We start from the raw sequence: 27,864 nt of genomic DNA, 5'->3' as shown, positions 1-27,864 counted from the left end.
TAGGGAACAAGGAAAAGTAAGATGGGGGAAGGGAAGAACTGTGAAGTATGAAAGAACTGAAAGAGAGGCATAGAAGGTACAGGATATCTCACCAGTGATTTGTATTTGGCTTAGTATTTTATGGATGGATGGATGGGGTAAAAGGTTTTGTGAGAATTCCAGGTGACATCCTTCTGATTTGCCTCAGTCTGCTGCTGCTGTTTTCTTACTCAGCTGATTAACTTTCTCCTTTGCACGGCAGGGACGTGGTCAGTTGGTGTGGGACTGTCAAACACACAGACCCTCAAATTTCACTTCCTTATTTGCATTGCTTTTATAATACACACGCAAATCAGGCAGCAATCAATAGTAGTTAAAATCTTTAAAGCAATACGTGAAGTTTCATCAACCAAAGAAAAAGTCCTGCCTACAATTCCTCCTGTGGGAGGCATTTCTTCACAGAAAGGATCATTAAACATTGGGAACGGGCTTCCCAGGGAGGCGGTGGAGACACCGGCCCTGGAGCTGTTTAAGGGAAGCCTGGATGTGGCACTCGGTGCCATGGTCTGGTTGACAAGGCGGTGATCGGTGATAGGTCGGACTCGATGATCTCAGAGGTCTTTGGCAACCTCATTGATTCTGTGATTCTTCGATAATTAAAAACAAAAAATGCAGGTTTTGACAACAGAGCTGTTTAGAGACAACGAAGAAAGGAGACCCTCGAATTCTTTCTTGCAGTTAGTATTTACCAAATGTTAATTCTCTAAATTGGGCCGTAGAATTTCACTTGCAGTTAGCTCGTCTAACCAAAGGTACCACAGCGAGTTCGGCTGGGAAAGCACTCAACTTAAACTTGACGGCAAAAATCACACCCTCCGTGCAAAAAAACCGGGGCGGGGGGCTTTCCCGAACACCAACTTCCTCCCGTCGCAGCCGCCAGCCGAATCGAGGTCATTTAGGGGAAAGGAGGAGGGGGAAAAAACAAAATACACACACACACATGCACACACAAACCAAACCCGGGCCGAGGTTTATTGCGAAGTTGCTGCGGGCGCAGCTCCCAACTTTTGTCTGGCGGCGGCAGCGCCGGGCGCGGCCGCAGGGGGAGCCCCGCGCCGCCGGACCCCGCCGGCCCCCCGCCCGCCGCCGGCCCCGCCGGGCACCGGCACCGCGGCCGCTCCACCGCCCGTGTCCCCGCCGCCCCCGCCCCTGTCAGCGGCCCCCGCCGCCCCGGCGCTGGCCCCACAGGGACTGCGGTTCTCCGCAGCCGCCCCCCGCGTCCCTGCCGGCTCCGCGGTGCCTCCTCGCCGCGGGCTGCCCGCCGGCCCCACCGTCCCTCCGACAGCCGACAGCCGTCTCGGCACCCGCCCCCCGCCGGCTCCCGTGCCCACGGCCCCCCCGCACCCGGCACCAGCGGCGCTGTCCCCAGCGATTCCCCGGCCTCGCTGCCTCCCTCCCTCCGGTCCCCCGTGGACCCCTGGTCCTCACCCGCGCTGCCGCCGCCTCCTCCAGCCCGGCCGCATCTGCCTTGGTGCCCCTCTTAGAAGAGCGGGTGCGGGACGAGATGAAATGGCTGCCGGCCCCAGCCGCCGCGGCCGCCGCTTTGCCCAGGGGGCGCAGAGAGCTCTTCCTGGTGTTCACCATGGCCCCGGCGAGGGGGGACACGGGGGTGCCGCCGCCGCCGCCGCCGCCGCCGGCGCGGAGGGAGGAGGGAGGGAGGGCGGACAGGCGGGGGCTCGGGCAGGGAGGGGAAGGGGAGGGAGAGGGGGAAAGGGGGGAGGAGGGAGGAAGGAAGAAAAGCCCTCCGGGGAAGCCGCTCTGCCAGGCAGAGACGCAGCCGGAGCCGCGCCGGCTCCTCCCGCCGCTGTCGCCGCCGCCTCTCAGGCTCAGCCCGGCTCTAACTGGCCGCCATTACTGTCCCTGCTCCCTTTCTCTGCTCGCTCCGCGCCGCCCCCGCCAGCCGCCGCCGGGGGGCGCTGCGGCCCCGGTGCGGCCGTTCTATCCCGGCGCCGCGCGCTCTATGGGCCCGGCCCGGCCCGGCTCGGCCCGGGGGAGGCGGCGGCGGCCGCGGGTCCCTGGGGAGCTGCTCCGGCTCCGCAGCGAGGACCGAGCGCATTCACAGCCTCACGGCCCCGCCGCGGCCTGGAGAGCCGCCGGGCGGGCCTGGCCCGGCGTGACCCCGTAGGGCGGGGGAGCCGCCGCCGCCGCCCCCTGAGGGTTGAGCTGAGGGCTGAGGAGTTCAAGGGCAGGGGGAGCGGCTCTGCGGGGCCGCGGGAGTGAAGGGCAGCGCTGGCACCCGGGAGGAGGCTTAGCCGCCCGTCCTGGGGGGCTGGAGCCGTCGGCTCTGCTCGCCCACGGAGGCTCTTGCTAGGACCTGACCGGACAGCTTGGGCGAACAGATCTCTCAAGGATGAGATCTCCATAATTTCCTGTGGAAAAGTCTTCTCACAGTCTGGTGAGCCTCACTATTAAGAAATCCCCTTGATATCCAGGCTATCGGGAGTGCGCCCGTGCTTCTCCCATCGCGCCGGTCACAGGGAACGTCCCCTGTGTTTTGTCTCAAAACACTTCGTGTTCTTTGCTCGGTCCTTGGAAAGCTCATCTCTCCCCACTTCCCTCCTTATCACAGATGCATGTCAGAGGGACGAAGAATACAACGCATTACCCTACACAGGATGCCTAAATGCTTTTCAGATTACTCACGAACTATAACCTTTCAGCCTATTCACGAACCCAATCACTTCTGGCCGATATAAGGATCATTCTCTCACCACTTGTTGCCCTATACAGAACTTACCGCAGTGCCTGCCCATAAGCCCTGAAACCAAAAGCCTTGTGAAAGAAACGTAGCTGAGGAACACAAGCATACAGCTGTAGGTGACAAAGTCTCAGCCTTTAAATTTTCACACTGACTGGTTTGGCACTGCTGGGCAAGTCATTTCAGTGCCTCTTGCTTCTTTAACCAAAAAGAATACTATCATGAAATTACTGAGCACACAGTTCTGACTGTTAGCCTTAGGCAAGCTTTATCAAAGTACTTTTATTTTCTAAAAACGAAAAGCGTGATAATCTTTTAGTTAGAACAATAATTTTTAAAAACTGTTATTCTGTTTTACCTGCATACTCCCACGTTTCTTTTCAATATTACAGTCTGTAAAAGGATGGTAGAATGTGTACTTAAAAATAGAAAACATGCAACAATGACATCAGGTTATATAATAAGAAAATCAGCTTTTTAAGTATCCAAGCAAAAAAAAAAAAAAAAATCTTACTGTGAATAGCAGCAAATTTTTAGTTTTATGAGATACTCCAAAATACAGTGCATTTCAGGGGTAGGAACTGTAATGTCTCATCTGACATTCTCTATTTAGAGCTTGTAATCTGTATTTGTAACAGTACTTCATCTCCTGTCCCAGAATCTCCAGTGTCTTTTAAAAGTAGAGTAGTTCTGCTCTGTGAGATTGGTTTTGGTAGGTTGTATATCCTTTGTTTCTTCATTTATTTGTTTAAAGGTTATGAAGGGATGTAGTCATTTCATACACTTGTAGGCTAAAGGAGTTTTTTAATTAAAAACCTACAAGGGGTTTTGTGAATGGTATTTGGAAATCACATCCTTTAAGCCTTCAAAAGTAGGAATAAAAGGAAACCGCAAGAGACTGCCCCATACTAAACACCAGGAGATATGTTCAGTAACAGTATCACATCATATATAATGATATATGATAATAAGTTATAATTTCTGTCCTGTAGTACTAAAAGGCCATGAAATTCAGATATGGTTTTCAAATTCTCTTGGTCTGGAAACAAATGTTGATCTTCAAGTTTTTGTACTCGTCACAAAAATATCCCCATTTTGGGAAAACCAACAGATGAGTGGCCCAAAAAAGGGCCCAGGCTGCAGCAGTTACAGTCAATGTCATAACTCAGGATTGCAGTCATTGGCAGGGGTGTTTGGGGAAGCTTGCATAACATCTGCTTGCAACATGCCTGATTCAAACCAGCACTCCTCTCATGAATACTTACGACTTTTAAAAAGTAAAATGAATTTAGTCAATATAAAAGCAAATTTATTTTCCTGGGTGCCTGTCCAGACCTGCTTGAAATAACAGAAATTCCCCAACTCAAAAGTTATTTATATTTGCTATATATGTGTACCACAGTTGTGCTTTTTTTTTTTTTTTTTTTTTTTTTGTGTGTGTGTGTGTATGTCTGTTTGTGTGTGTGTTCTGATCTCATTCCTGTGAGCCATACCCAGAGAGCACTCTTTATGATGCCAGAGGGACTACTGTGGAGAGATTGATGTAGCTAAAAATCCCTGATCTCTGCTCTGAACATTTGTAGTGCTTCATTTTCATTATGTTAGCATGATAGGAAACACGGAAAGACATGCTTCATTTTGAGTGTTTACTCCCTGTGTTGTTTTTCACAGATGGTTTTATTTACAGGTTTCTTAGTTGTCTTGCTCGTCCTAGAAGGTGTGGCTGGTTATTTTGACTCAAATAGCTTATGGCTTTATAGCTTCCATGTCAGCCTCATCACCATTTTTAGTGCTAACAATATAAATAAATCAATCATAAGTTACAAGATTTGCTTGGTAGCTTTGATTGGATTTTTTTTTTTTAATGCAGAGAACACGTTAACATAGGATTAATATTTTATATCACACATACTTAGAGATTTAACTGCGGTTTTACAATGAAAGATGAATTACTCTAGAAAGGGATTTAGAGTAATTTCACTAATCCAAAAACTTACTTGTTCCCATTTTTTCTATCTGTTGTTGGTTCAAGTGTCATATGAAGACAGAACAGCATTAAAAATCTATTTAAACTTCCTTCAGCACACTACGTGTGGGAAATGGGGAAAAAAAAGTAAGAACTCTGAGTAGTGACAATGAAAAAATTAAGGGGGGAAGGACTGAAGGCACATTCCACTAAGTATTACATTAAAAAAAAACAAAAAACAACTAAATTGTAGAACTCATTCAGTTTCGACATTTGTAGTTTAGTCTTAGAGACAGATGTCTAAATGCTTCTCCAAATAAATGCCATTGGGAAGGACCATATTTCAAATAGAACAAGTTTATAATGAATGCTGAAGCTTACAGCAGTATTCAATGTCCTTTTATCTCCAGTTGTTCAGAAAAGAGATTAAGGTATCTGAAAAATGTATTAAGAAGAGGCCACACCATCTGCCAAGGCAGGTACACCACTGGGAAATTGGAAAAATATGAAAAATGACTTGAGCAAAAGAGCCTCTTTCCATTAAAAAACAGTTGGGGAATAAACTCATTTTGGGACATAATAATGTAAAAAGATGTTTAAAAATTACCCAGGATGGAAAACCTTGTTTGCTACATGAATTATTTTTAATGACACAAGAAATATTCGGAGATGAAGATTTTGTTGTCTCATGTCCCTGTTTTACCAGGAAATCAGGAATTACAACAAAAGCAAAAGTCCTTCATCCCTTACTCAGAACTTTTGCAAAGAGTTTCTTCCTAGTAAGGACCAAAGGCTGGCTCTAGTCAGCGAGTTACCATTTGCTTCAATCATAGGCAATTTACCAGAGATTACTTTGCAGTATCTCTGAATAGCAGTAACATTCCAAAGAATGGAAATCAAATCATCTTTTCAGGCCTCTATTTATAAGCTCATATGTGCGCCTCTCAATCATGCTGTCAGCTCCTCCTGGTTTCAGTTGAATCTTGAAATAAAAAAAGATTCACAAGAGATCTTGCTTTTGTAAATGCACCCTAAGCCTTTTCCTGAGGGGCATGTTAGGAAATTAAGATTATGTGGTTATTCTTTGAGAACTGTCCATTATGAAGACAGGCCCATGGGATATAAGTTTGGAAACTTCAAACAAGCAGTGTTCACTACTCAGGATTGGTACAACCTTGAACACAGAATGTAATACAATCACTCCAAATTGCAGGCATTTTGCTATGTTATTAAAGAAGGCTCATTATTCGAAGACTACCATTGTTATTTAAAAATGGATTATAGTTATGATTTCAAATTAAATAGTTAATGTCCAGTGCCATTATCACCATACCTATCTAAAGATTGTTTTCCACACTAGATAACATCAGTGCAACTTGAAGCGGGATCAGAGAGTAGGTTTCTTAGATAACATTAAAAGGGAGTGGTAAAACTCACCTCCTAATATTTCAAAATTATCTTCCCATCACATCTGGCCATTAGCTTCCATAACATTTTGCCTGTTGAGCTAAGGTCACAGTAGATAGTTTTTCTAATAATAATAATTGTGTGAAACTCATAGGCTGATGATATTGCAGCCAGGCATCTGCAGGGTCTGTTTTTCACTATCATTCAGGCTGTAAATTACTTCCATCTTGGACAAAAGTGGCAAATCATCTCACTTTGGTGCTTATGATCATTAATCATATGAAAGTAGCACCACCAGCCTGTTACTATGCTGGGTGATGTATAGCTTTGTAGTAAAAACCAGACTCTGTCCTAAAATGCTCACAATAAAAATAGGCATTTATGAACACATGTGTAGATAAGCTTCAGCACCATTCAAATGCATAATGGCTTGATTAGGATCACATGGCAAGTCTATCAAAAACATTATTGGTTCATAAATCTCCCTAGTCCTCATATACAATCTTAGCTTTTAAAGTGTGTTTTTTTGTTACAGGTCCAAGAATCAGCTCATAAAATACACTACCATGTCATCAATGTAGTTTCACTAAAAAGTGTCTTTGAGAATTCATGATACATTACTTCCAAACGTGTGTTATCTGGTACAAACAGTTGCTCAGGCTGCCTTGAATTTTTCATGGGCTTATGCATTTCTCACTAATTTTAAAATTGAAGCTATATTCAATTTTCTTGTGCATTTACAGTCCAAGAGTCCAGCAACACGTGGATACTCCTTTCAATGCATGGGGATAATACCCTTGTCATGAATGCTGATTCACCCATGAAACAATGACTTGCTTTTCCAGTGCTTAGCTGACTTCCTAGAAACATTGGTTCCTTAAGCTACTCCCCCATGTGTGGCAGCATAGAAGGTTTAACATTCCTTCAAGGACCATTCATCCTATGCAGAGGAACATGCTGTCTTAGTGGAATTGCCATTAACCAGATAACCAGACCCTGTTCTCATATTTATTTTGCAGTCCCAGTTCTCTCACAGTGTGTTCCTGCTCTGTGTGCACACACTTTAAAAAGGCTTCAGGCAACAGCTTCTCTCTCAAGTGAAGGTCAATCAATACAGCTGATGTTTAATTATAGGTAGCTGACAGTGTCCTCTGGCATAGGCTAACCTTGTTAAATATAAGGTTTAAAAATATCCCTTAAAAATTAATTTTCTGCTTGTTTTTAGATGCCCTGTGTATGCTGATTCTCCTGTGACCTTGACAGGACTGGCAGTGACAGCTAAAACACTGCTTTACTTTGTCAACACTGAGATTCACTTCTACATTATAAAACAAGTTCGAGGGTTGTCACTATCTTCTACACCAGTGCATCTGATCTCTCCTGACAAAGGGGCATGAGATGGTTGTATTCATCTCGTGAATACCCTGTTAGAGGTATTTCAGCAGACACAGGCTGCTGAAACACAGGCTGTTCGCTTCTATTCACCACACGGTAAGAAAAGGACCGGTTTTGATTTGCTTCCGTTCATCTAGTGTACTGCCAGAGAATAAGCTGTACTAAATGCACAGAGTCTAAAAGGTTTTTGGTGATGTCTTCATTGTAACAACACTGTAACTTGAAAATTTCCAGCTTTAAATAAAATATTTTTTACATTATACAAGAGCTGCAGATCTTTCTTAATATTTTTGTTACTCCTATGCTTTGTCAACAGTTTGACTTCTGAGGGAGGACAGCACTGCTTAGAAGAGCTTTTAAGAAAACACTGAATTCCCTAGGACACTGATTCCTATTGTACTAGGTCAGCATGTCTCCAGCTGTACTCTGATTTCCAGTAATAGACCTAGTCTTCCAAATCAGTAAGTGATTGCAGCCAAGACGCCTGCACCATTACATCAGGTAAGTCCAAACCTCATCTCCTTCTATGCTTACCTCTGGGTGTGTCAAATTGTTGCTGAAAGGGCCCCCAGGAAAGGGTTAAGCATATTAATGAAATTGAGTACTTAATGAAACAGAGACAGTGTATTTAAAATATTGAAAGAAAATTTAAAACAGTCCAGCACTGCAAAACAACTTCCTGATGTTTTAGCTTAGGGTTTTGTCAATTCCTTTACTTCTACAGGGTCATGATATTAATGGTTTAAGTTCTAAATATATAAAAACTATTTAATAGAATCAGTAACGCTTAAAACAAACAAGTACCTTCTATGCGAAAATGTCGAATTATTTTAAACCTTAAACAAAACCAGGGAGAATAGAATCTCAGGAATCTGTGGTTTGAAATATAAGACTTCATGTATTTTAACCAAAACAAAAGGCAAATTTCTTACTATCTTCCCTGAAGATTCCTAAATAGAAGCGCTAATTAGATGTCATCCAGTTAAAACTTATCAATTAATCCAAACTGCCTTCAGAAGGATCATTGCATTGTGACGTGCATTATAAGGGGAAATTATAGCTGTCAAGTGTCAGATTTACTTCTGTTACTCACTCATCACTGAACTTTGAGACTAAGCATATTATTTTAATAGTTCTGAACAATGTGATTTTAATTGTTGCGATTAAGGGATTGCAGAAACGTGTCCCACGTGAAGACGACACTCAATAAAGTATTACCTCTGCTTTTAGAATTACCTTTGATCGCACTTGTAAATTCGCAGTAGATTTCCCATTAATTAGTGTGAATTAGATAGTTGTGGCTGTTCAGGTTAGGTTAATACTAAATGCTTTACAATGCATCGCTAATTATTGGGGGGGGGGGGGGGGAGGGAAAAACCCAACCCTTATTAAACAGCCCACAAGTGCAAGGGTTCACTCTGCTCCTAGGGGCTGGCAGCTTCTCCGCCGTGTTGGTCTTGGATGCTTGGGTAGCTCCTGGCACCACCACGGGACCTCCTCGTCCCGCAGAGAGAAGCTTCTCCAAGGCCCAACACAGCGCAGGGAACTCGGCTCATGCCTTCTCCCCTCCCCGACGATCCCATCCCTTTTTCCCGTCTGATCCACCCTCGGGAGCTCTGCTTCCCAGACGCCGCGCCGCTCTTTTGTCCTCGGTGCGAGGCCTCGGCTGAGCTCCTTTTCACATATGTCAACACTCGCCCATAATGAGCCCGCCGCACAATGAGCCATTCCCGCTCTCCAAAGGGCTCAGCGTGCGGGGGGGCGCGGGTGCCCAAACACAGACACCATTCCCCACTGTTGTAAATGCCGCGGCTTGACAGACGGACACATAGACCGTGTTCTTTGTTCTGCAATCGGGACAGAGCTGCCTTCGCAGGCTCAGGCCAGGCAGGGCTGTTTATCTCTGCTATGCTGCGCCAGGTCCTGCCCGGGCACCGCCGCAGCGGCGCGGGGGGTCCGGCTCTTAAAGGTGGGCCGTGCAGAGCCACAAGTACCCCAGCCCTCGCCTCTCCCCAGAGGACAGTGTAGGAGAGAGCAAGGCAGGAGAGCGTAACCCCGGGGCAGCCGCCGTCCCCGGGCACAGCGGGTGCGGATCCTTACGGACACCCCTCGCTCCCCCCGCGGTACCGGGGCGGGGCTCTGGCCGCCCCGCCCGGCGCTGCCGCGCCTGCGCCGCTCAAGGCGGGACAGCGAGGAGTTCCGCGGCGGGCGGCCGGGCTGTGCGCTGCGGGACGGGCGGGTGAGTTCACTGCGGGACAGGCCGGCCAGGGGCACTGCGTTCTGCAGAACCGGCGCTCCCTCGCCTCCTGCCGGCGCTCGGACTTTGTCCGCGGCCGTCCCTGGGGCGGGCGGGCTGAGCCTCCCCGCCGCCTTCGCCCTGGGCTTCGCCCCGCTCCGAGTCGGCCGCGTCCCGCAGCAGGAGCGACCCTCGGGGGAGGCCTGGCCTGGACCTTTCTGAGGCTCCCTGGGCGTTCCGCCTCCGCGTCGGTACCGCGGTATTGCTTCATCGCCTAAAAATACCTCCTGGCCGGCCGCCGGGGCGGGGGCCGCGCTCGGCGGGCGGGTTTGGCAGCGGCCGGAGGCGCGGAGCGTGTGCCCGGCCTTGTTCGTGGGGTGCGGGTGAGTTCAGGTGTCGCAGCCGCGGGGTTGTCCCAAAATAGATTCTTTGACCTGCTGTGCATGAGACTAATCCACTCACAGAGCCAAGGTACTTGATTTATTTGCAGTTCTGAGCAGAAAGAAGGGCTGGGTGGTAAATCCACAAGGCCATCACAACGACTATCAAAACTTCTCACTCTTTATACATTTTAGCAAACATAGACATTGATGTTTACTGGCTACAAGTTTACATAGTTACCTTTTTAATGACTATTTTGTCTTTTATTGGTTAAATTATTCCCTTGGTTTTCATGGTAAGTAGCCTGCATGCTCAGTCTTTCTCTTCTTTTAGGCAGGTGGTTTTCTTGAGTTGGTGGTCTGTGAGTTGCTGGTCGGGATTTTGCCCTTCCAGAATTACCTTTTACTCACCTGGAAGTGATTTCAGCACAGCTGCTGAGCTAGCTTTATTTGTTTCTTCCTTATTATGGAAGTTCTGCCCAATGTCCTTGTGGCCTGTAAATTGTGCATTCTTTGTGTCCACCATCAGTGGTACATCCTTCTTCCCAAGCTTTGCTAACCTCCCCTTAGGTCTGAGATCGTTGAATCATATCAAGTCCTAAACCTTAAGGCAGTTCTACAGACAAGTAATTTATCTTTCTAACACATGGACATCAAGGTTGGGGACAGGTTTCTTTCCGAGTGCACAGCTCCTTTAGCCAGCTGGAGAGGAAGCATGAATGCTGTAGTTTGTACCTGAGCACATCAGTCACATTCAGGCCATTAGGTTTGATGTTCATCTCGCTATTAATTTGTACTTGCCATTTCTCTGCAGCCTCCTGTTTCTCTGTGGCACGGTGCAGTGCAATTTTCAGCTGTAATTTCTGTGCTGTGCTACAGGCAGCTCTCAACTGGAGAGTTTGTTCTGCCAAAGTTGGTAAGGGGTTAGCAGGCTTTCAGGGGAGGGGATTGCATGTACTTCTGTGTGTATTTCTGCCCTTCACAGCAAGAAAAGCCTCACAAATAATTTATGTTTTGTTTTTCTTTGTTAAAATAACTGGAAGTGTGGGCTCAAAAGTATTGACCATAAAATTATTTGCCAAAACAACTATGCCTATTGAGGGCTGCCTGTTTGGAAGCCCTGGCTGTGAAAGGCTGCCCCTAGGTCAGTGGCTCATTTTCGTGGGGCTGGAAAGTCGCTGGGGCTGTGTGGCAATGGCCAGGAGTATCCTAACCCAAATTAATAGATGTAACTGTGGTAGGCTGCTGACATTTGCAGCTTCTTCCCAAGTTTTAAATTTAGTTTCTGGAGGTGGTAGTTCAGTTCTGAGGTACTTTTTGCCACTGACGCAAAAATTACGTACCAAAATTCTTAACATTTTAAACAGCAGCTAGGGATGTCTGTCAGAAGTTGGTGAGAGGAGGTGGTTTGTGCTGGCTGGGTTGACATGCTGAGCTAAAGTGCTTGCTGTGCGTTCTGATCACTATGTCCTAATGGCTTTTGGCCATAATAAACATCAATATGCTGTATAGGATGATTCTTCACCTAGAGAGATTAACACAAACATTTCTTCCAAGTGTAATTGCTGTTGTACTTTAGAAGGAACAGCAGCTTTCACAACTGACCAGTTTTGAATACTATTCATGCACATTTGAGGCCAGCCTAATGTAGCCAAAGAGCTAATTTGAAGAGCTGCTTCATTGTGTCTGTTTCTTTTTAACAGCTCTGATGACAAGTCACAGAGGATCAACAAAAGCAGATGGCAGGAGGTGGCTCTTGTTGCTTTGGGGAGTAGCCTTCTGGAGTGAAAGATTAGAAGATAAGCACATTAACGCAAACCACAAAGAGTTACTTTGGGTTAAACATAAAAAAACCTCTATGTGCCAGAGTGTGTGAAAACTGAATTTGAGAGAAGTTTGAAAAAACTGCACTTTTTTAAGCATTCTAGTTTCACTCTGCTCACTTGATACTGAGAGTTCTCTTTTTTCCCCAAGTGCAGTACAGAGTTCAAAGACCAGCAAACAGATATGCATATAACATCATCATGTACCAGCATAGGCTTGCCTGCTGGATGTAGGGCTCTGGCAGAACATTTGTGGGGAAAAAAAAAAAAAGACTACACCTCATCTTGTATGAAATGTCAAAGGGGTGCAAACTATGTTTTGACTTAATGTGTAACAGCACCACTTAAATTTAAAGTTGACCGTTGTAGGGTTTTTTTCGAGGCTTATATATTTTTCTACAGAATGTAACTCACATGGATTTTAACTTTAAAGGTGAAAGAATACCAGTATTAAAGTCCCAAGGAGCATGAATTAGTACTGCATGTGATGGGTTTTTTTTTTTTTTATTAGTGCTGTAGTGAATGTTGTTTTCCCCTAAACTCCATATCTTGTTAAATCTCAAAATCACTTAAAATTCACAATAGTAATGCTGTGCACACTGCTTTGTTCAGGAGTGTGATAGCTGTCACTGCTTAGTTTGATACTCTCTAAAAACCACACTCAATGTCATAACTTCGTCCTGAACCTTCCGGGAGCAGACCGTCATCTCTGTAACCAGTGGTTGCCAGGGATAATTCTCTGAACACAGTTGCAACTTAAAAATGTCTGTTTTCCTGTGAGTTTTTTCAGTTGTAGAGTGATTTTATTTTTAAAGTTGTTTTTGGGAGTTTCTGGCTTTTAGTGAGTTTCTGTGACTTTTTTTCAGAGCATTCAAAAGTGACTGTAGTGAGATCAGTGTGGGATTCTTAATTTCTTTAGACTCAGCAGACTAATCCTGTATCATATTTAGTACTTACAAATCCAGGATTTTCATGCCAGCTGACAGTAGGCCAGAAATGATAATTCACAGTTTCTGAGTTGCTGCAGCAATGTCTTGAGGTGAGGTAGGAAGGGCAACCTGACAAATCTCGCTCCTTTAAGTAATGCACGGTTAAGGTGAAGGTCACTCAAATGCCTGCAGTGGCAGTGCAGTTTTTCTGCAACCATCTCATAATGCTGTGTAAAATCAGGGAAGTTAAAACTGTGCCACTCAGGAAAGGAATGGGATATTTTTTTCCTCTCTTTGCAGAAGTATGGACATGTATTTTCACATCACACTGTTATTATTGTGAAATGTATTTTGTACATTTATGAAAAAGTAACCTTGCTTGTGAACATCTGGAACAGATGTGTGGTTCATGTGTCGTTAAATTAGAAACTGCAGGAAAACAAAGAACCATCTGGAGACTTGGTGGGGAAGTTGAGGTGTCTGATTAAATGTATTATCAACACAACAAAAAATATAAGGAGTGCTTCAGCTACAAAAGGAGGCAAAGTGTGATAAGCGTTTTGTTTTGGTTTGGTTTTAAAGCATTTTCTTTTTGCAATTAGGGGAAGCACCAGAATGAAAAACATGGACAATATCAAAACTGTAAAGAAAGAATGGTAGGTGCCAGCTCTTCCCATTTTTTTTGTATTCCTTTCCCACCACTGTTTATGTCCTGTCATTACTTTTCAAACTTTATGTTAAATTCTAAACCATAATATTTTTACTATATTCATCTGCTTCACATATACTGAAAAGATTCCTGTTGTTTTGCTGAAAGGTTTTTCATATACCTGAAATGTTTCCTAGATGCAAGAAGCTGTGTAAATATTTTTATTTAAAATAGCAAGGCAGCCTTTCAAACTGTGAACTCACTATGCAGCCCTGCATCTGATATGGAGGTGTTTGCTTTTCCAGTTCTGTTCCTGAGGTAAAGCATTGTGAATACCTACATTAATGCTTCAAGTTTCTTTTGTTCTATTAGAAAACTAAAATGGGGACAGTCTAGTTTTGAAATTTATTCTTTAAAGTTGTTGAGGTTTTCTTTTGTTTAAGATGTTAATCTTCAGGGATTCTTAGTGTTGCATAGGTGCTCTGCAAACAATTCCATTTTATGCAAATATATCTAATTACCATTTCAGTAAGTATTGCTGTTCTTGAATTCAGTGCAGAGTTTTATGTAAAATTGGATATTATTTTCAGGAGCTGGGGTTTTTATTTTCTGAATTGCTTAAAATAGACTTTTCTGAATCTCCCATAGGAATAACTTCTGCAATGTTTATGAAAAGCTGCATAATCTTTTTATTATTCAAAGAACCTATACTAAGATAATAATTCAGGTTGCATATTTCTGCATTTTGATTGGTGAAAATCTGACAGAAACAGCTAGATGTCACATATACAATGTTCTATAAAAAGGTGTGGTTGATGCATCTTTTTTAATACCCTGGCACTCTCCACAGTGTTGAAGGATTCTTCTATCGTATTTCTTCAGTGTGCTCCAGTGGTGTTGAGTCACTTGAGTTTCCCTAATGCACTTTCCAAATCATTAATGGTGGTTCTGCAACTGTGCTAGGAATGGGGAGGTTCAAGTTGGGCTTGAAATCTTAGGGCAATTTGATTGTGTTTTTTTTAAACTTACAGCAAAGGAATCCAAGCTTGAATCATGGAATTGCTTTAAGGAAAGCCCTTCATTGGTGTGCAGCTAGATATATGATGGTTAGAAGTATGAATCATCTAACTTGGATTCCTTGCTCTGATACCAAGTTTAGAAGCTTTGCATAGATTAGTTCATCTTTTCTGATGATGTTCTTTAGCTTGGGCTTTTGAAGTGCAAATAGTAGCAATTAGAGATTTGGTAAGAAGTTCATAGAAAAGGCACAATGTGAAGTTGACTCGATGTTTTGTACTCAATAAACTGGGTAATCCAGGTGCAGGGGAGTATGCCTTCTATATTTCTTGGTACTGAGCTTCTGAGATACCTACTTGTCTGCTAATGTGTCCTCTGAGGAATCACTTTTGCTTCTGTCTTTGTTCTGTAGGGTGTGTAAATCAGGAACCGATGATCAGATTTTGAACGGTACAGAACAAAACTGTGACTACTTTGTAGATAACCTATTTGAAGAAGCTCAGAAGGTTGGTGCTATGTGTGTGCCCCCAACTAAAGTCAAGAACCAGGTAGGCAGTGAAGAAAAAAACACTCATGTTTGTTATAACAGCACTCCAGGAATATTTTGGAAAGCAGATACCAGAAGTCCAGCAGTCTTTTGCAGTACATCAGTAAAAAAATGCACACAGAATTGACTGCTGGGCTTTTGGCTCTTACTGCTTTATAGTCGGTTTAGAGTCATTCTAGAATTGATGCTGGCATTGGCTAATGCATTTCTGCTTTATTAGTAAGGAGAGTGAGGTGAGCAGGAGTTCAAGGAATGACAAATACTGTTACATAAGAAGTTATTTAAGGAGCTGCAGCCTTTTCATGCAGAGGCATAGCCCAAATATTTTTCATTTGGTGTTATTCATATAATTATGGTTGTAGTGGGATGTTCGGTGTGGGTTTGTGTCTCAATGATTCTGTCCTTTTCGTGTTTTTCTATTACTCATCAAAGACAGGTAAGGGGAGGGAGAAAAGGCCATGTAGAACAAAGATGACAAGAAGAAATTTGGAGTGGGCATTACTAGAAATTATGTTCCTGGATCCTTAATTGACCCTGGAAGAAATTAAGTGTCAGGAGCAATATCTTAAATTGCACTCCTGAAATAGTGTTCCTTGGCATTACTTGTGTCAATGCTTAAATGGGAAGTTGGTGTGGAATAATTAGTCCATGTTGAATTTGCATACTGGCTCACTGTAGAGGAGCCTTCCCATAATTAGAACTCTTTCCATATGCATTGGTGCCATGAGACACAAGAGTTTTTAATGAAATCTAATCTTGCTGAGTGCTGTCTACTTCTTCTGACAGATTACCCAACTGAAAGACAAGGAATTCTATTCAGCAGTTTGTACGTGCTGTTTGTTTATGTAGCAATCACCTAACAAGTCAAAAAAAAAAAAAAGTAACCTAAAAACCCGAAACTTGTCAGGTACTATCAAGCCTCATTCAAATTAATTTTCAGCTGAGGTGAATTCTGCATTTGTGGCTGAGTATCTGTCAAGACAATGTTATTACAGGGATCAGACCTCAATAACCAAATGCTTCCTTTAATGGCATGATGCATTAATATGAAAATACAATCCCAAATATCCGTCTTACAGTTGGAGAGATTTCTGTAAACATTGCAAAGGCTACAAGTTGGAGTAGTGGATGATTTCTGGCAAAGTTAAGGAATTTATTTTTTCATTCCCTTAACCACCAAGGTTTTGAATACACAGGAATTCCACGGTAACATAAGTGTATGATTGTCTGAAAGTAAGTTTTCTGATACTTGCTTCATTTCCTGAGTGAAAGGCTTTTGCATGCATCATCTCAATGCCTTTACTTTGAGAAAATCCTCCTGAATGATCAGAACGAGGCTTTACCCTAATAAATCCCCAGCTGGGCTATTCTGGCCGTTGGTGTTCCAACACCATGCATGTATGCTCTCAAATTAGCTCTTGAAGAGTTGCAGCTGGCTGGGATAGTCCAGCTCTTTTTTTTTTTTTTTTTTCTTTCCTCTGCTGAATTGAAGGAGTGTTCTTGACCTAGGAATCCAGAATGATTGGAGGAAGGTTTGTTTCTATCCCAGATTGACACAATGTACTTAGAAATGTCACCCCTTGCAGTTGCTGTGCCTGTTGGCATGGGGCCAAGGCAGATTACAGTGAGCCTGCTCTCAGTATTTTTAGTCCATGAAGTGGATGATTTATAATCACAGGGTATATGGGTATACCAACCTTCTTTTTCACCACTGTTGTAATGAGAATTGTTCTTACTCTGTAGGTTGATGTAATCATTAAACTTTGGAAAAATGGGTTTACGGTAAATGATGGTGAACTTCGGAGCTACACTGATGTTGCAAACCAGCAGTTCTTGGAGTCGGTTAAAAAGGGGTAAGCGAGTTTTGGGTTCTTAACCAGGCTGAGCTAATATGCTTTGGGTAGCACTTAGCTTATGCTCTAAATTTTTTATGTGGCTTTGCTGCACTGCAGCATCCCTGTAGGAGCGCAGGCCCTGCCGGTCCTTTTCCTGCAGCGCTAATGGCTGTTGGAACATCAACAGGTTCAACATAGCTCTCAGTGGCAGTAGTTGTACAGTTGCTGATGAATACATAAAAGCTAGTGTTGGTAGGGGGCACAGCAGGTACACAGTGAAATAAAGAATAAATCAGTGCCCAATAAGAGCTACAGATCAAATGGTATTTTGACTAATGAACTCCATGCACACGGGGTTGAGCATTTCTGGTTTTACGATTCTTGTTTTCTTTTTGTTGATGAAAAGCCTTAAATGGGCACAGATGTTCTATGTAGCATCAAGCAACTATGATCAGTCTTAAATTTCTGACATTTTTCCAAGTACAAACTTGGTATATATACGTGTATATGTAACAATCATATGTAAATTCCTGTGTTAATAGCTGTCTTATATTTTTCCCTATATTAAAGGTTAATGTGCTGTCCTGATTTCTGCTATTGTTTGCAGCTGTTGCTTTAAAAAAGGAGTTTGACCATACTAACCAGTGTTATTTTGAGCCTTTAATTTGTAGTCTGTTTTCTCACCCCATACAAATGGAGAGAATATAATTTTATGGATAAGGTTATTTAATACCTCCTTATCAAGCATGTGAAATTACTAAGTCATTATATTTTTATTTTCCATATTTTGCTAGGCCATCAAAAATACTAATTATACACTATTTCTCCTGCATGGCTGTCGACTGTTAGTTGTAATAGCAAGTAACGGCACTGTTTCAAGCCCTTTGTGTGCATTCATCAAAAGTTAGCAACTTTTATTACACTAATGCCTGTGAAGATGCTAATTATGAGATGGTTTCTGCATAACCATTGATGGTAGAGAAGCATTTAGTACAGCCCCTGTGCCAGCTGAGCCCCACCACCCAAAATTGTACTATCTGCATCAGAGCTCAGAGACAAAGGCATTGTTGTGTTCTGCTTAATGTGATTAAATCATTACTGGGGTGGTGTTACTGCACTAAAGAGTGGAGCTATTAATGATATAATTTTTAAAAGCTGAGATCTGTGTTTGTCAATAAATACATTGTGTCTAAAATCAGTTCTTCTTCTTTAAAAGCCTTTTTGTTTTACTATGCGGATAAAGTAATTGAACTCTTTGCAGCAGTGTATAGCGACACTGAACCTTCCTACACATTATGTGTTTAGAGTGGTAACTGCTGAGTAAATTTGAACACCATTCAACAACTTGCATAATAGGGTTTTTTTTATTATATACTTTCTAGTTAATTTGCAGTTCAGGAGCTTGAAGTTATTTGTATGCCATGCACTTAACTCTTAGTAAATACTTGTGAAGTTGTGTTTTTAAAAGCATCATCCTTGAAAGGCCAAGTGTTGATCAGGTATTAATCATTGGTCTATTTTGTATACTGAAAACAGTATAGTACTTTTTTTTGACATTTTGTTTTTTTTTTCTTAAGGGAACTGCCTTTTGAGCTGCAAAAGGCTTTTGATAAGGAGGAAGTAGAAGTGAAAGTGGAAGATAAAAAAGATAAGGTGTATTTGTCGTCAAAAAAGCCAATGTTTCATCCCTTTTCTGGACATGGTTACAGATTAGGAAGGTGAGTAGGCTGATGTGATCTGTGATTGAGTAGCTGAAGGGTGACACTACCTATGGTGAAGTATCAAAATTCAGGTGGGAGGTAATCTCTGGAGTTTTCTAATCTAAGCTCCTTCTCAAAGCAGGGTCATCTGTGGGGACAGGTGAGGTTATTCTGGCTTTTATCCAATTTGGTCTTGAAATACCATAAGAGCAGAGGCTGTGCAGCCTTCTTGAGTGCTGGGCTGTCCTTACGGGAAAGAATTTTTTCCTTATGTCCAATCTGAATGCCTCTCATTGGAATTTGTCTACCATAACAAGCATGACCCCCTCTTGCAGACCCTGGCAGGCTGCTTTTAGGTGCCCTACAACCACCACCATCTCTTCCACAGGCTGAACAAGCTGCTTTCCTCCAGCATCTGCTGACAGTGTGAGTGCTCCATCCTGCAGGCATCTTGGTGTCTCTCCATGGAGCTTGGGGGATAATTGGCTGCCACAATCCACTGGACATGTTGCTGTGTTGGTACAGCCGGGAAGCTCTTGGCTTTCTTTGTTCAAGGTCTCAATATTAGCAGAACTGTTTCCAGCTGAAATACTGTCGCTCTTCTATTCTGTGATTTTAGAGAAAATAATCTCTTTTTAAGCTGTATGAGCAATAGTTTGAGAAGAGGGGGGGAGTATGATAATCCTATAAAGAGAACTGAAGAAATAAGAGGTTATTTTGCATTCTCTTAAAATTCAGTAATTAACCATGCATTTATTGCAGTAAGGCATTTTAGCCTTATACAGTGATCCACATCTCATTTGTAGTTGGGGAGTGTCAGCCCCTCGTGCCAGTGCTAAAACTGGACTTGATTTACCACCAAACAATTACTGTGCTTTGGAAGGCTGTTGTAGAGCAACAGGCCAGGAGTTCATTTATTTGATCCCTGTAACTTTTTCTTACTTCACCAATGTCAAACCACATTATCTGCTTGACATATCCCTGTCATGCAAGATTTGTGTGCAAATGAAAGTAGGCTTTGGCCTAGGGAACAGAGCATGTTCAGTGACAAGGGGCCTACAGGAGGCATCACAGGCGGCACTGCTGAGTGACCTGCAGGCTGGGGTTCCTAAGCTGTGGTGCAGCCTTAGGTGAACAGCTTGTTTCATTAAAGTGGGAAGGGTTTGGCTGCTAAGGCCCAGAGCTTGTGCTGAGGGAGAGCCTGACCTGGGCAGGAACAGCTGAGGCAGGGAAAGAAGATAATGTGCAGAGCAAAACAGTGATAAAGGGAGAGTGGTTCCAGGCTGACTCAGAGAAGCAAGTATCTGTTTTATGAGTTTCATCTGTTTCTGTGGTACAGTCCGTTCAGTTGCTCCATGCTTGAGTAGACACAATGGGGAAAACCTTGTGTTGAGAAATCAGTGAGACTTGCTTTTAGTGGCATGGAAATCCTGAGCAAACAGGGGTCAAGAACTTAACCTTATTTTATCTACAAGTAGACTGTTCGAAACAAAACCAAAATGATCTTCAGTGTGCTGGGTTTCTGTTGCTAACCAGTGCTAAATGCTAGGTTGTTCAGTCCCTTGTTGTGCTCTGCCATGCCTACAGCAAGTAATGATCTTGCTTCCCAGTAGGCAAGTTAGGTTTCAGAAACATGCTAATCTGTGAATTTCGGTTGACTGGTCTTGTACACTGAAACATTCTACAACTTGCTCAGCATTTTTTATTTTTTCCTGCTCTTGCTTGTCTCTTCTGTGCTATGCTATCAACGCCTTTTCCTTAAAGACAAGTAAATATTTTTGCTGATGTTGGGAACATGAGCCATAAGTGTTCTACTCCATTAAGTGGTGCTCACTTCCTGCTGTTAATAAATGTCCATTTCATGAATATACCACACTTGCAGCAGAAAAGCTTTGTGGGGTAGCAACAGAGCTGGCTGAGACCTGGAACAAGTTTTAAGCTATAGAACTTTTCCACAGTTACATTTGTGTGATTAGTCAGAAATGAGAGAGACAAAAGACTGAAGAGTTTACTTCAGCTCATAGCCTAGCTAAACCTCTGCTTAGCAGATAAACCTATAAAATTAATACTGTATACTCTCAGTGTTCCCAAGTGGAGGGATTTTGTGGATGGATGAACCATTTTGTAATGTCTGTTGACTAGTTCTCAAAAGTTTTGTTGAAGGATCTAGAAATAACATATATGTTGATACAGCTCAGACAGGCTAGATCCTCTGCCTTTTTGTTCTACAGGAGAAGTAAGTAAGACATATCAAAATTTTCCAATGTACCTTATGAACCTGTGTAACTAATTGATATACTCTGTTTTATCTATCACTGTCCAGCTGAATTTCATCATTTGGGATTATGACTAGATTTGCAATCCCACTTTTCTGTTGAGCTAATCTGTGCATCTTTGAGACAGCCTCAGAAACATGGTAATTAAACTATTGACTGAAATCCCTTGTAGCAAAGCAAGCTTGCTCTGTAACCTCATTAGGGTAAAGCATTGTGTGTCAAGCTGCTTAAGCATCAGTCAGTGTAAGGCATGATACCTAACTGCTGGGCTTTTTTTCATCAGAAATTTGACAGGATGCTCTTAATGTCTCTTTGATTTATAGTTTACATCTTCTGTTGGTAATCTTATAAAGGGAATAAGCTGTGAAAGGAGTTACAATGCTTCAATTGCAGGGTAATAAGACTTAGATTCTTGGGTTTTGGCTTTAGTCAAAGCTCCCACCACTAGATGGCTTTATCTGTCAGCTCTGCAAGAGAAAAGTTTTTACTTTTACTATAGAAGTGCTTTAAATCTTGGTGAATACAGATGTTCTAACTTTCTCTTAAAGCTTCACTTAATGTGTTGGCTTCAGTCTTGCAGACGCTTGCTGTTGAAAGAATCACCTCCAGTGCCTGCTCCATATGGAGGTGTGATTGAGGGAAGTTGGTTTGGGAATGACACCAAAATCTGTGTCCATTCAATACAGCTGTGACTGATGTAGCCCAGCCCATCCTGAGCCAAATGCCATGGCTGAGCACCTCTGCTGTCCTGGAGGCAGCTCACTCACATGAGTTCTGCAGTGTCTGAACCAGCAACTAAACAGGGAGACAGCAAGAGCTGGGCATTACTGGACTGAAGTATGACTTGAAATTTAATTTTTATTTTTTTTCCCTCTGCTTGCAAAACTGTTTAACATTATGTTGCTGGTACTCAAGGTTTTATTACTGATCTGGAGGGCAATTAAGTTTTATTTCATACTGAGGTCAAACATGAGCAGAAGCTGTTTGTGAGATAGTGAGGCAGGTGGGTGTTAGTACATCACCTGTACTAGTAATGCCAGAATATTTTACAGCTGTGCTCTTTTAATTTGTTGGTGCCAAGTTCTTGTGCCCCAGCTGATTTCTGTGTAATGCAAAACAGTTCTGTACCTCTTACCGTCTCCAGTTACAGTAAAAATCTCTTATTGCTCACTTGGAAATGAGATTTCTTGATTCTTATTCTTTCTGTGAGTTTCTGTGGAAGATACAAAAATTGCCTCTACTGGCTCGTATCCTAGAAGTTAGGGCAGAACTTGGCAATAAGAATTTTTGAAATACCTCTGACTAAACTTGTGCTTAAGACTCCAGCTTTATTAGCCTGAACATATTAAGTCATTAGCTAATGATAAATTAGCTGTGACTTTTCTGCCTTATGAATAAACTAATACAGAAAGTACAAGAAAACGGGGTTTGTCTGCAAAGCGGATGTGCAGTATAGTTAAGACTGTTACTCTATGGATATCAGTTACCCACGTCTCTATCAAGAAACTGTAACTCACCAATTTTCTGTGCAAAGACAGCTTTTCTGCAAACTGCCATGTGGTGCTTATGTAGTCTGTGACCACAGCTGAGCTCAGAGGAGAAATGGTAACTCCTTAAATCACTGCTATTGTTATGCAAGCAATCATCTGGTTATACTCACAGGAGCTGAGAATGTGCCCATTGGATCAGGCCCAATGAGGACTTAAGCTGTACATGCTGAACAAGCTTAGTCATGAAAGAAGCACTAAGCTCTAAACATTTCTGAAGAACAAAATTTTTTGCCAGCAGTTTTTTTATTGTTTGTTTTTTAAGACCATGTGCTTGGACTGAGGTCCATGTATTCTGTCAAGTCATTTTATGAATCTTTGCCCCTGTGGTTGGGTCAGCTGTTGAAAATGCCTTAGGAAAGAAAAAAAAAAAAAATCCAACTGCTGTGTGCATCAGTCTGGATTTTTCACGTTAAGTCAATTTTTCTGATAGATGAGTAATTCTTCTAAGCTGAGATAGATGATGCTGGAGTCTAAATCAAGGCTAACAACATTCAGTTAAATTGAATTACTGTAATCACATTACACTGAAAATTAACTTTGAGTATGCAAATTCAATTCTCAACCCCCTTAAAGTTTCACCTGTGTGATAAGAGTACAAAAATGCATGAAGAATCTTCAGACAGTTTTGTCTCTTGTATATTAATCCTCTGATATTTAAAGTTCCTTTTCATCTTACAGAAATGTTAAACTTGACAAGCAAACTTAAATTCTTTAGTATGTTTTAGTCTAAGTGAAAATAACAGCATGTGTGTAGGAAAAAAATAAAGAAAAAAGCTGATATTTATGTCAGTGCTCCTATATTTATTAAAATAAAAAGTCATCAGTGCATTCTGCTATGGGGCAGAAAGCTCCAGAAGCAGAGGTCTGGAGGGAAGTTTGAGTTTGCATGTATACACAGAAGCTATAACCACATATGGCTTTTCTTTTCAGTGCTACTCCAAAGATAATTTCTAAAGTGAGAGATGACCATCCAGGACCTGATGACAAAAGACACCTGCCTTTAGTGCCCTTGAATAATTTGGAGCCTATCACCAATGTCCAGATCTGGTTAGCTGATGGGGAAAGGATAATTCAGAAATTCAATGTTTCTCACAGGTATGTTTTTTTTTTACCACTGTCATACGTATTTGCATCTGAACTATTTGTCTTAATGCCTGTACATTTAAGTCCTTAATTTCTATGACTGATCTACCTTCTCAGTTCACTTAGCATTGGACTGCCCTTCATTTGTGTCTGGAAAACCTTTGAAATTTTGAGAAATCTTTTAGCTGACAAGAGAAGAGCATAAGAGAAATGTGAACTGTTGAAAGTCAGCTCATAACTGAGTGTAAAGGAAAATCTGAGGAAACTGTAGTTCTTTGTAGGTTAGTGAAAGTTAAGATATACATATTTCTCATTACTAGAAGAAATAGCTTTTAACATGATAGATCTCTCACAAAACATCTACATGTGGAACAAATGGCTTAGTAAAAAGCCTGCTAGTCATTAGGCATATGCAGCACCACAGGTGGGAGCTGGAAAAACGGACTTAGAGTTAAGTCAGAGAAACCTCTGGGGAGGGTTGGAGTTGTGCACTGGGCAGGAATTTTCATCCCCTGCATGTCAACATGGACAGAATAGAATGCACGTTATGTTTAATTTTTAATTAATAAAATTTCTGGTTCCCAAAGAGGCTTAGAAATGAGGATAATGTCAGAAGGTGTCAGCACAGCACCTGTATGCAGGAGCTTTGAGAAAGTGGGATTAACACTTTACCATTAAATTGTAGAGCTACTGTCTTTAGAAACCTTTCTCAAATCCGAATTTGAGAAATGACTGCAGTGCTATAGTCATGTCATGTGGAAAGGATACGTTGCCTGTGCTTCTCTGAAGCAATTTAAAGGTATCACAGATTTAATACAACTCAGGCTGCTGTCAAGATAAACTGTGTATGTCTGTGGCTGGTCAGAAGGGAAATTCAGCTGTTGGAGGTTAATAACTGTAGTGTTTTCTTTGACTTATATTAATTTATTGCTGTTAGTGGCCTGAGATATGAACTGAAACACTGTTGTGATGTACTGCTGAAGGGTAGATTGCTATTTTAATTATAAAAACTTAATTGAAGGGCTTCATATCTCAATTATTCCAAGTCCCACACACTTAAGTCTATTTAGCTTTTTGTCTTCATAGTAAATAGCAGTTTGAGCAGCTGCTAAGTGCTTTTGAGAGGAAAAAACCATCTGAGATAAGCAGAACAGCTTTAGTGGTGTAATGCTCTTTTTGAAGTACTATGCAACAAGTATTCTATAACATTGCCTCTTGCCACAAGACCAGCACGTTTGTGCTGTACACAGTGCTTGTGTATAACCTGATAAAAACTAGAGGAAAATCCTTTTAGAGTATGTATCCTTAAGCATGATGATGGCATACACAACACTCCTTTCAGTGCACATGACAGTCAGCTACTTGTTAACTAAGGTATAGATTAATGGTATGTAGCACATATGCAGCATATTACCCAGTGTCTGTGTAAATTTGATGACTTTTAGCTTTTTGCAGTTAGATTGTGTAGGTGCCACAGTAACTGCTGCCTTAGATATGAGTTGATTACTGGTGAAAGATTGGAGCAGAAGCACACGAAGCATTGTAGTGTTGCAGTGTGGGGAATTGAGACATGAGGGTGCAGCAACTAGGAGAGCAGAGCTGTAGGAATAGCAGACAGAGCTGTGTCCTGGATTGAGTTGTGTCCCTTCTTTGGCACTTACTACGTTTGTGTGACTCTGGAGCATGAGGTATGGTGCCTGGAAAGGAACTTGTTCACCCTGAAGCAGGGAGCTGGTGCCTAATTGCCTGAGTTGCTCTTGAAACCAATGCAATTTGATATAATATGTGTAGACACCTGTAAATGTCCAACCAAAAATTTAGTCCTGCTTGAGTTTTTTCAGGCTTTTGGCTTACAAGACCAAGTAGTGCCTTTGTGTTGAGGCTTGTGTGCACAGGAATTAGTTTTTGTTTTGATGGCTGTGTCTGTCCTGGTGAGTGTGGCTAATCTGTGCTGCTAAACTGTTAGAATGGCATTGCCCCAAGCCCCAGCCAGCACTTCCTCAGTCAATACTTAGCCATCCGTGGTCTAGAGGTTTGCTCAGGTCCCTGACTGTTCCCAGGAGACAGGAAATCTCTTGGGAGACCCTGTGTGTGCATGGTGGAGAGAAAGGATGGATGAATTTAGGAATCTGCCGGGAGCCAATCTGCCAGTTGGCCTCAGGACCAGAGGATAGACATTGACACTGTGTTAATTTTATTCATACCTTCCCATCTTCATTTTCTAATGAAATTAGTCGATCCTGATTCTTCCACAGCAAAACTTCTGTCTTGCTCAGTTGTTGCAAGGCTCTTCACAGACAGATTTAATTTGTAATGAATTCACTGTGCCCCTGCTTTGGGAGGATGGGACTATACTTAGACCTAGTCAATGTATCAGCTGTCCAAATAGTTTTTGCAAACCCTTTTTCTTTATTTTTATTATGGTTCCACTACATGAACCACACACTGGAGGCATCTTTAGTCTAGCTCTTGGCTACAGAACCCTCAGGTAAGAGCTCCACCAGCTGGTTAGGAAATGGTAGGTTTGTGTAACTACCATCTGAGCCAGAATGGTACGTTTGAGTGCTCAGAAGAAGATACTCATCCTTGTCCCCTTGGGAGTACTCACAGAGCATTGCAGGCCTTGGTCCTTGCCTCCCAAGTGGATCAGGCATTTCAGGATACCTCATCTATATTGGATGGCTGTATCAGGACAGCTCATCTATATTGCTCCAGTACTCTGCTGTCAGGCATTTCATGAAGTGGTGTTTCATTCCTGTCCCATGGTGGCTGCGTGTATTAAGCACGTGTGTGGGGATTGCAGTGCCGAAACTAACGCTGAGTTTTCTTTCTCTCTACTCAGAATCAGCCACGTCAGAGACTTCATAACAAAGTATCAAGGATCTGAGGAAAGTGTTCCCTTCACACTGACGACCTCCCTGCCTTTTCGAGAGCTGCAGGATGAGACGCTCACACTTGAGGAAGCAAAGTTGCAAAATGCTGTTGTTGTTCAGAGACTTCGGAAAACAACTGAACCATTCACACTCTTAGTGATAAAAGCACCTGACAATGACTACAAAACTGCTGCTACACCTAATGGACAACTCAAGAATGAGCAAAAAAATGCTATCAATAGTACAAGATCAAATTAGCTTTCAACTGACCAAAAATTATCTGCAGGGTGAACTAGGCAAAACCAAAAATGTAACCAGCAATATGTGGATGCCCTCACATCCTCATGCACTGTGCTCTTAGAGAGCAGAAAGGGTGCTGTGCTGTCATCTGCTGTAATAGAGGTATTTTCAGCTAAATTGGGTGGTCAGAGCCTGGCTGTGTAATGTAGCAGGTAACTACAGCAGATCACCCTTAGAATTTGCTTAGGTAAAAAGCTTCTTAGTTCTTTAATAAGTGGGTCTAGGTGGAACAGTTCTCTGAGACTTAACTACTGATAGCACCTTTTAAGGAAAAATAGTATTTATTTTTGCACTTTGGACTGAAGTAAAATGTTTCACTTATATTGTAGTGGAAACTGCTGCAGTTTGCATTCTTCTCACAGTAACTTTTCAACAACCAGTACTGCAGGCGAGCTCACATTTGAACTGTAACTTGAAATCTTCAGGATGCAACTTTTATCACGAGATCTGCATTGTAATAATGTTCTGTCAAGTCTGCACATGGTGGTAGGTGCATGTGTGAGAAGATACAAATGAGGTAGTCTAGTGCATACTGCATATGAAGTGCCTCAAAGTAAGCTCTGAAGGAATGGTTCTTATCAATGGTTGAAGTGGTTTCTGCTTCTTTTGGGCTGCTACGAGTGTCTTGCAGATCAGGTGATGTTAAACTACCTAGCTCATTAGCGTAGGGACCCACTTGTGGCTTCATCACACAGAAACTTCAGCTTTTTTTGGCTATCAGCAAGCAGGAGTAGTAGTTTAGAGGGACACAGTTGTTTTTGTACTATTCATCTGCCTCTGTCCTGAACTGCTCAGCTGACGGAGACACTAATTGCATGTGGTCAAGTTTCAAAGATGATGTTGAAAATCCTTACTTGAAAACTGAAGTTTTTCTCTCCACTTTACTCCATTTCCATCCAAAACCTTTTATTTTGCTATTCATGTACTCATGGCATAAAGTTTGTAGCCAACTATTCTGTCTTTTGCTAAAAGAGAAAAAAACCATAAAGACTTAATATTTTGTACTGTGTTTACTAAGCGTGTGGGTTTGTGAATGGAGCTAAAGTCTCCGAATAAGACATATTCCAGGGTCTTCAGTAAGTCCTGAGTCCTCTGTGCTACCTGTGCCAAAGGATGGTTGTTGGGGTTGTACTTCTTTTGTGTTTTCTTGGTTTTGTTCTA

At 42.4% G+C, this 27,864-nt stretch overlaps 2 protein-coding genes and 1 long non-coding RNA gene across 10 annotated transcripts in view; 2 read left to right on the top strand and 1 right to left on the bottom strand.

The window, feature by feature from the left end:
- Nucleotides 1-2,097, bottom strand: part of ATAD2B (ATPase family AAA domain containing 2B) — a 76,191-nt gene extending 74,094 nt beyond the window's left edge. The window contains exon 1 of one of the 3 annotated variants that reach the window (XM_086875684.1): nucleotides 1,468-2,097. In XM_086875684.1, the coding sequence (XP_086731810.1) occupies nucleotides 1,468-1,623 (156 nt within the window). In that variant the 5' untranslated portion in view covers nucleotides 1,624-2,097. The remainder of the gene's footprint in view (nucleotides 1-1,467) is intronic. The other 2 variants (XM_086875685.1, XM_086875686.1) reach the window with 2 other exon arrangements.
- On the top strand, nucleotides 2,023-27,698 carry UBXN2A (UBX domain protein 2A). 6 transcript variants are annotated; one of them, XM_023924324.2, is made up of 9 exons: nucleotides 2,023-2,434; nucleotides 7,336-7,601; nucleotides 7,822-8,006; nucleotides 13,476-13,529; nucleotides 14,952-15,087; nucleotides 16,830-16,939; nucleotides 18,499-18,639; nucleotides 23,378-23,542; nucleotides 26,373-27,698. In XM_023924324.2, exons 4-9 carry the CDS (start codon nucleotides 13,489-13,491, stop codon nucleotides 26,659-26,661), a joined length of 882 nt encoding a protein of 293 aa, XP_023780092.2. In that variant the 5' UTR covers nucleotides 2,023-2,434; nucleotides 7,336-7,601; nucleotides 7,822-8,006; nucleotides 13,476-13,488; the 3' UTR covers nucleotides 26,662-27,698. The 6 variants fall into 6 exon arrangements, with proteins under 6 accessions (XP_023780092.2, XP_023780093.2, XP_086731827.1 ...); XM_023924325.2 differs by lacking the exon at nucleotides 7,336-7,601 and having other exon boundaries at nucleotides 2,029-2,434; XM_086875701.1 differs by lacking the exons at nucleotides 2,023-2,434; nucleotides 7,336-7,601; nucleotides 7,822-8,006 and adding an exon at nucleotides 8,919-9,744.
- LOC147654586 (uncharacterized) lies at nucleotides 19,102-21,109 on the top strand. The gene is made up of 2 exons (XR_015282705.1): nucleotides 19,102-19,176; nucleotides 20,945-21,109. It is a non-coding gene; the product is annotated as an uncharacterized LOC147654586 (long non-coding RNA).
- Nucleotides 27,699-27,864: the final 166 nt, after the last annotated feature.

Source organism: Cyanistes caeruleus, chromosome 2 (assembly GCF_971803275.1).
Source record: "Cyanistes caeruleus chromosome 2, bCyaCae1.hap1.1, whole genome shotgun sequence".
In the NCBI taxonomy this organism is placed as follows: Eukaryota; Metazoa; Chordata; class Aves; order Passeriformes; family Paridae; genus Cyanistes; species Cyanistes caeruleus.
The sequence above is the reverse complement of the archived record's forward strand: the minus strand, read 5'-3'. Positions and strand labels throughout refer to the sequence as shown.

Excerpts from the sequence above, each read along its gene's own strand:
- UBXN2A (XM_023924324.2), top strand. The coding sequence starts at position 13,489 with ATGAAAAACATGGACAATATCAAAACTGTAAAGAAAGAATG. Across the intron at positions 15,088-16,829 it reads CAACTAAAGTCAAGAACCAG|GTTGATGTAATCATTAAACT; the intron begins GTAGGCAGTGAA and ends CTTACTCTGTAG. Across the intron at positions 18,640-23,377 it reads CATGGTTACAGATTAGGAAG|TGCTACTCCAAAGATAATTT; the intron begins GTGAGTAGGCTG and ends TTTTCTTTTCAG.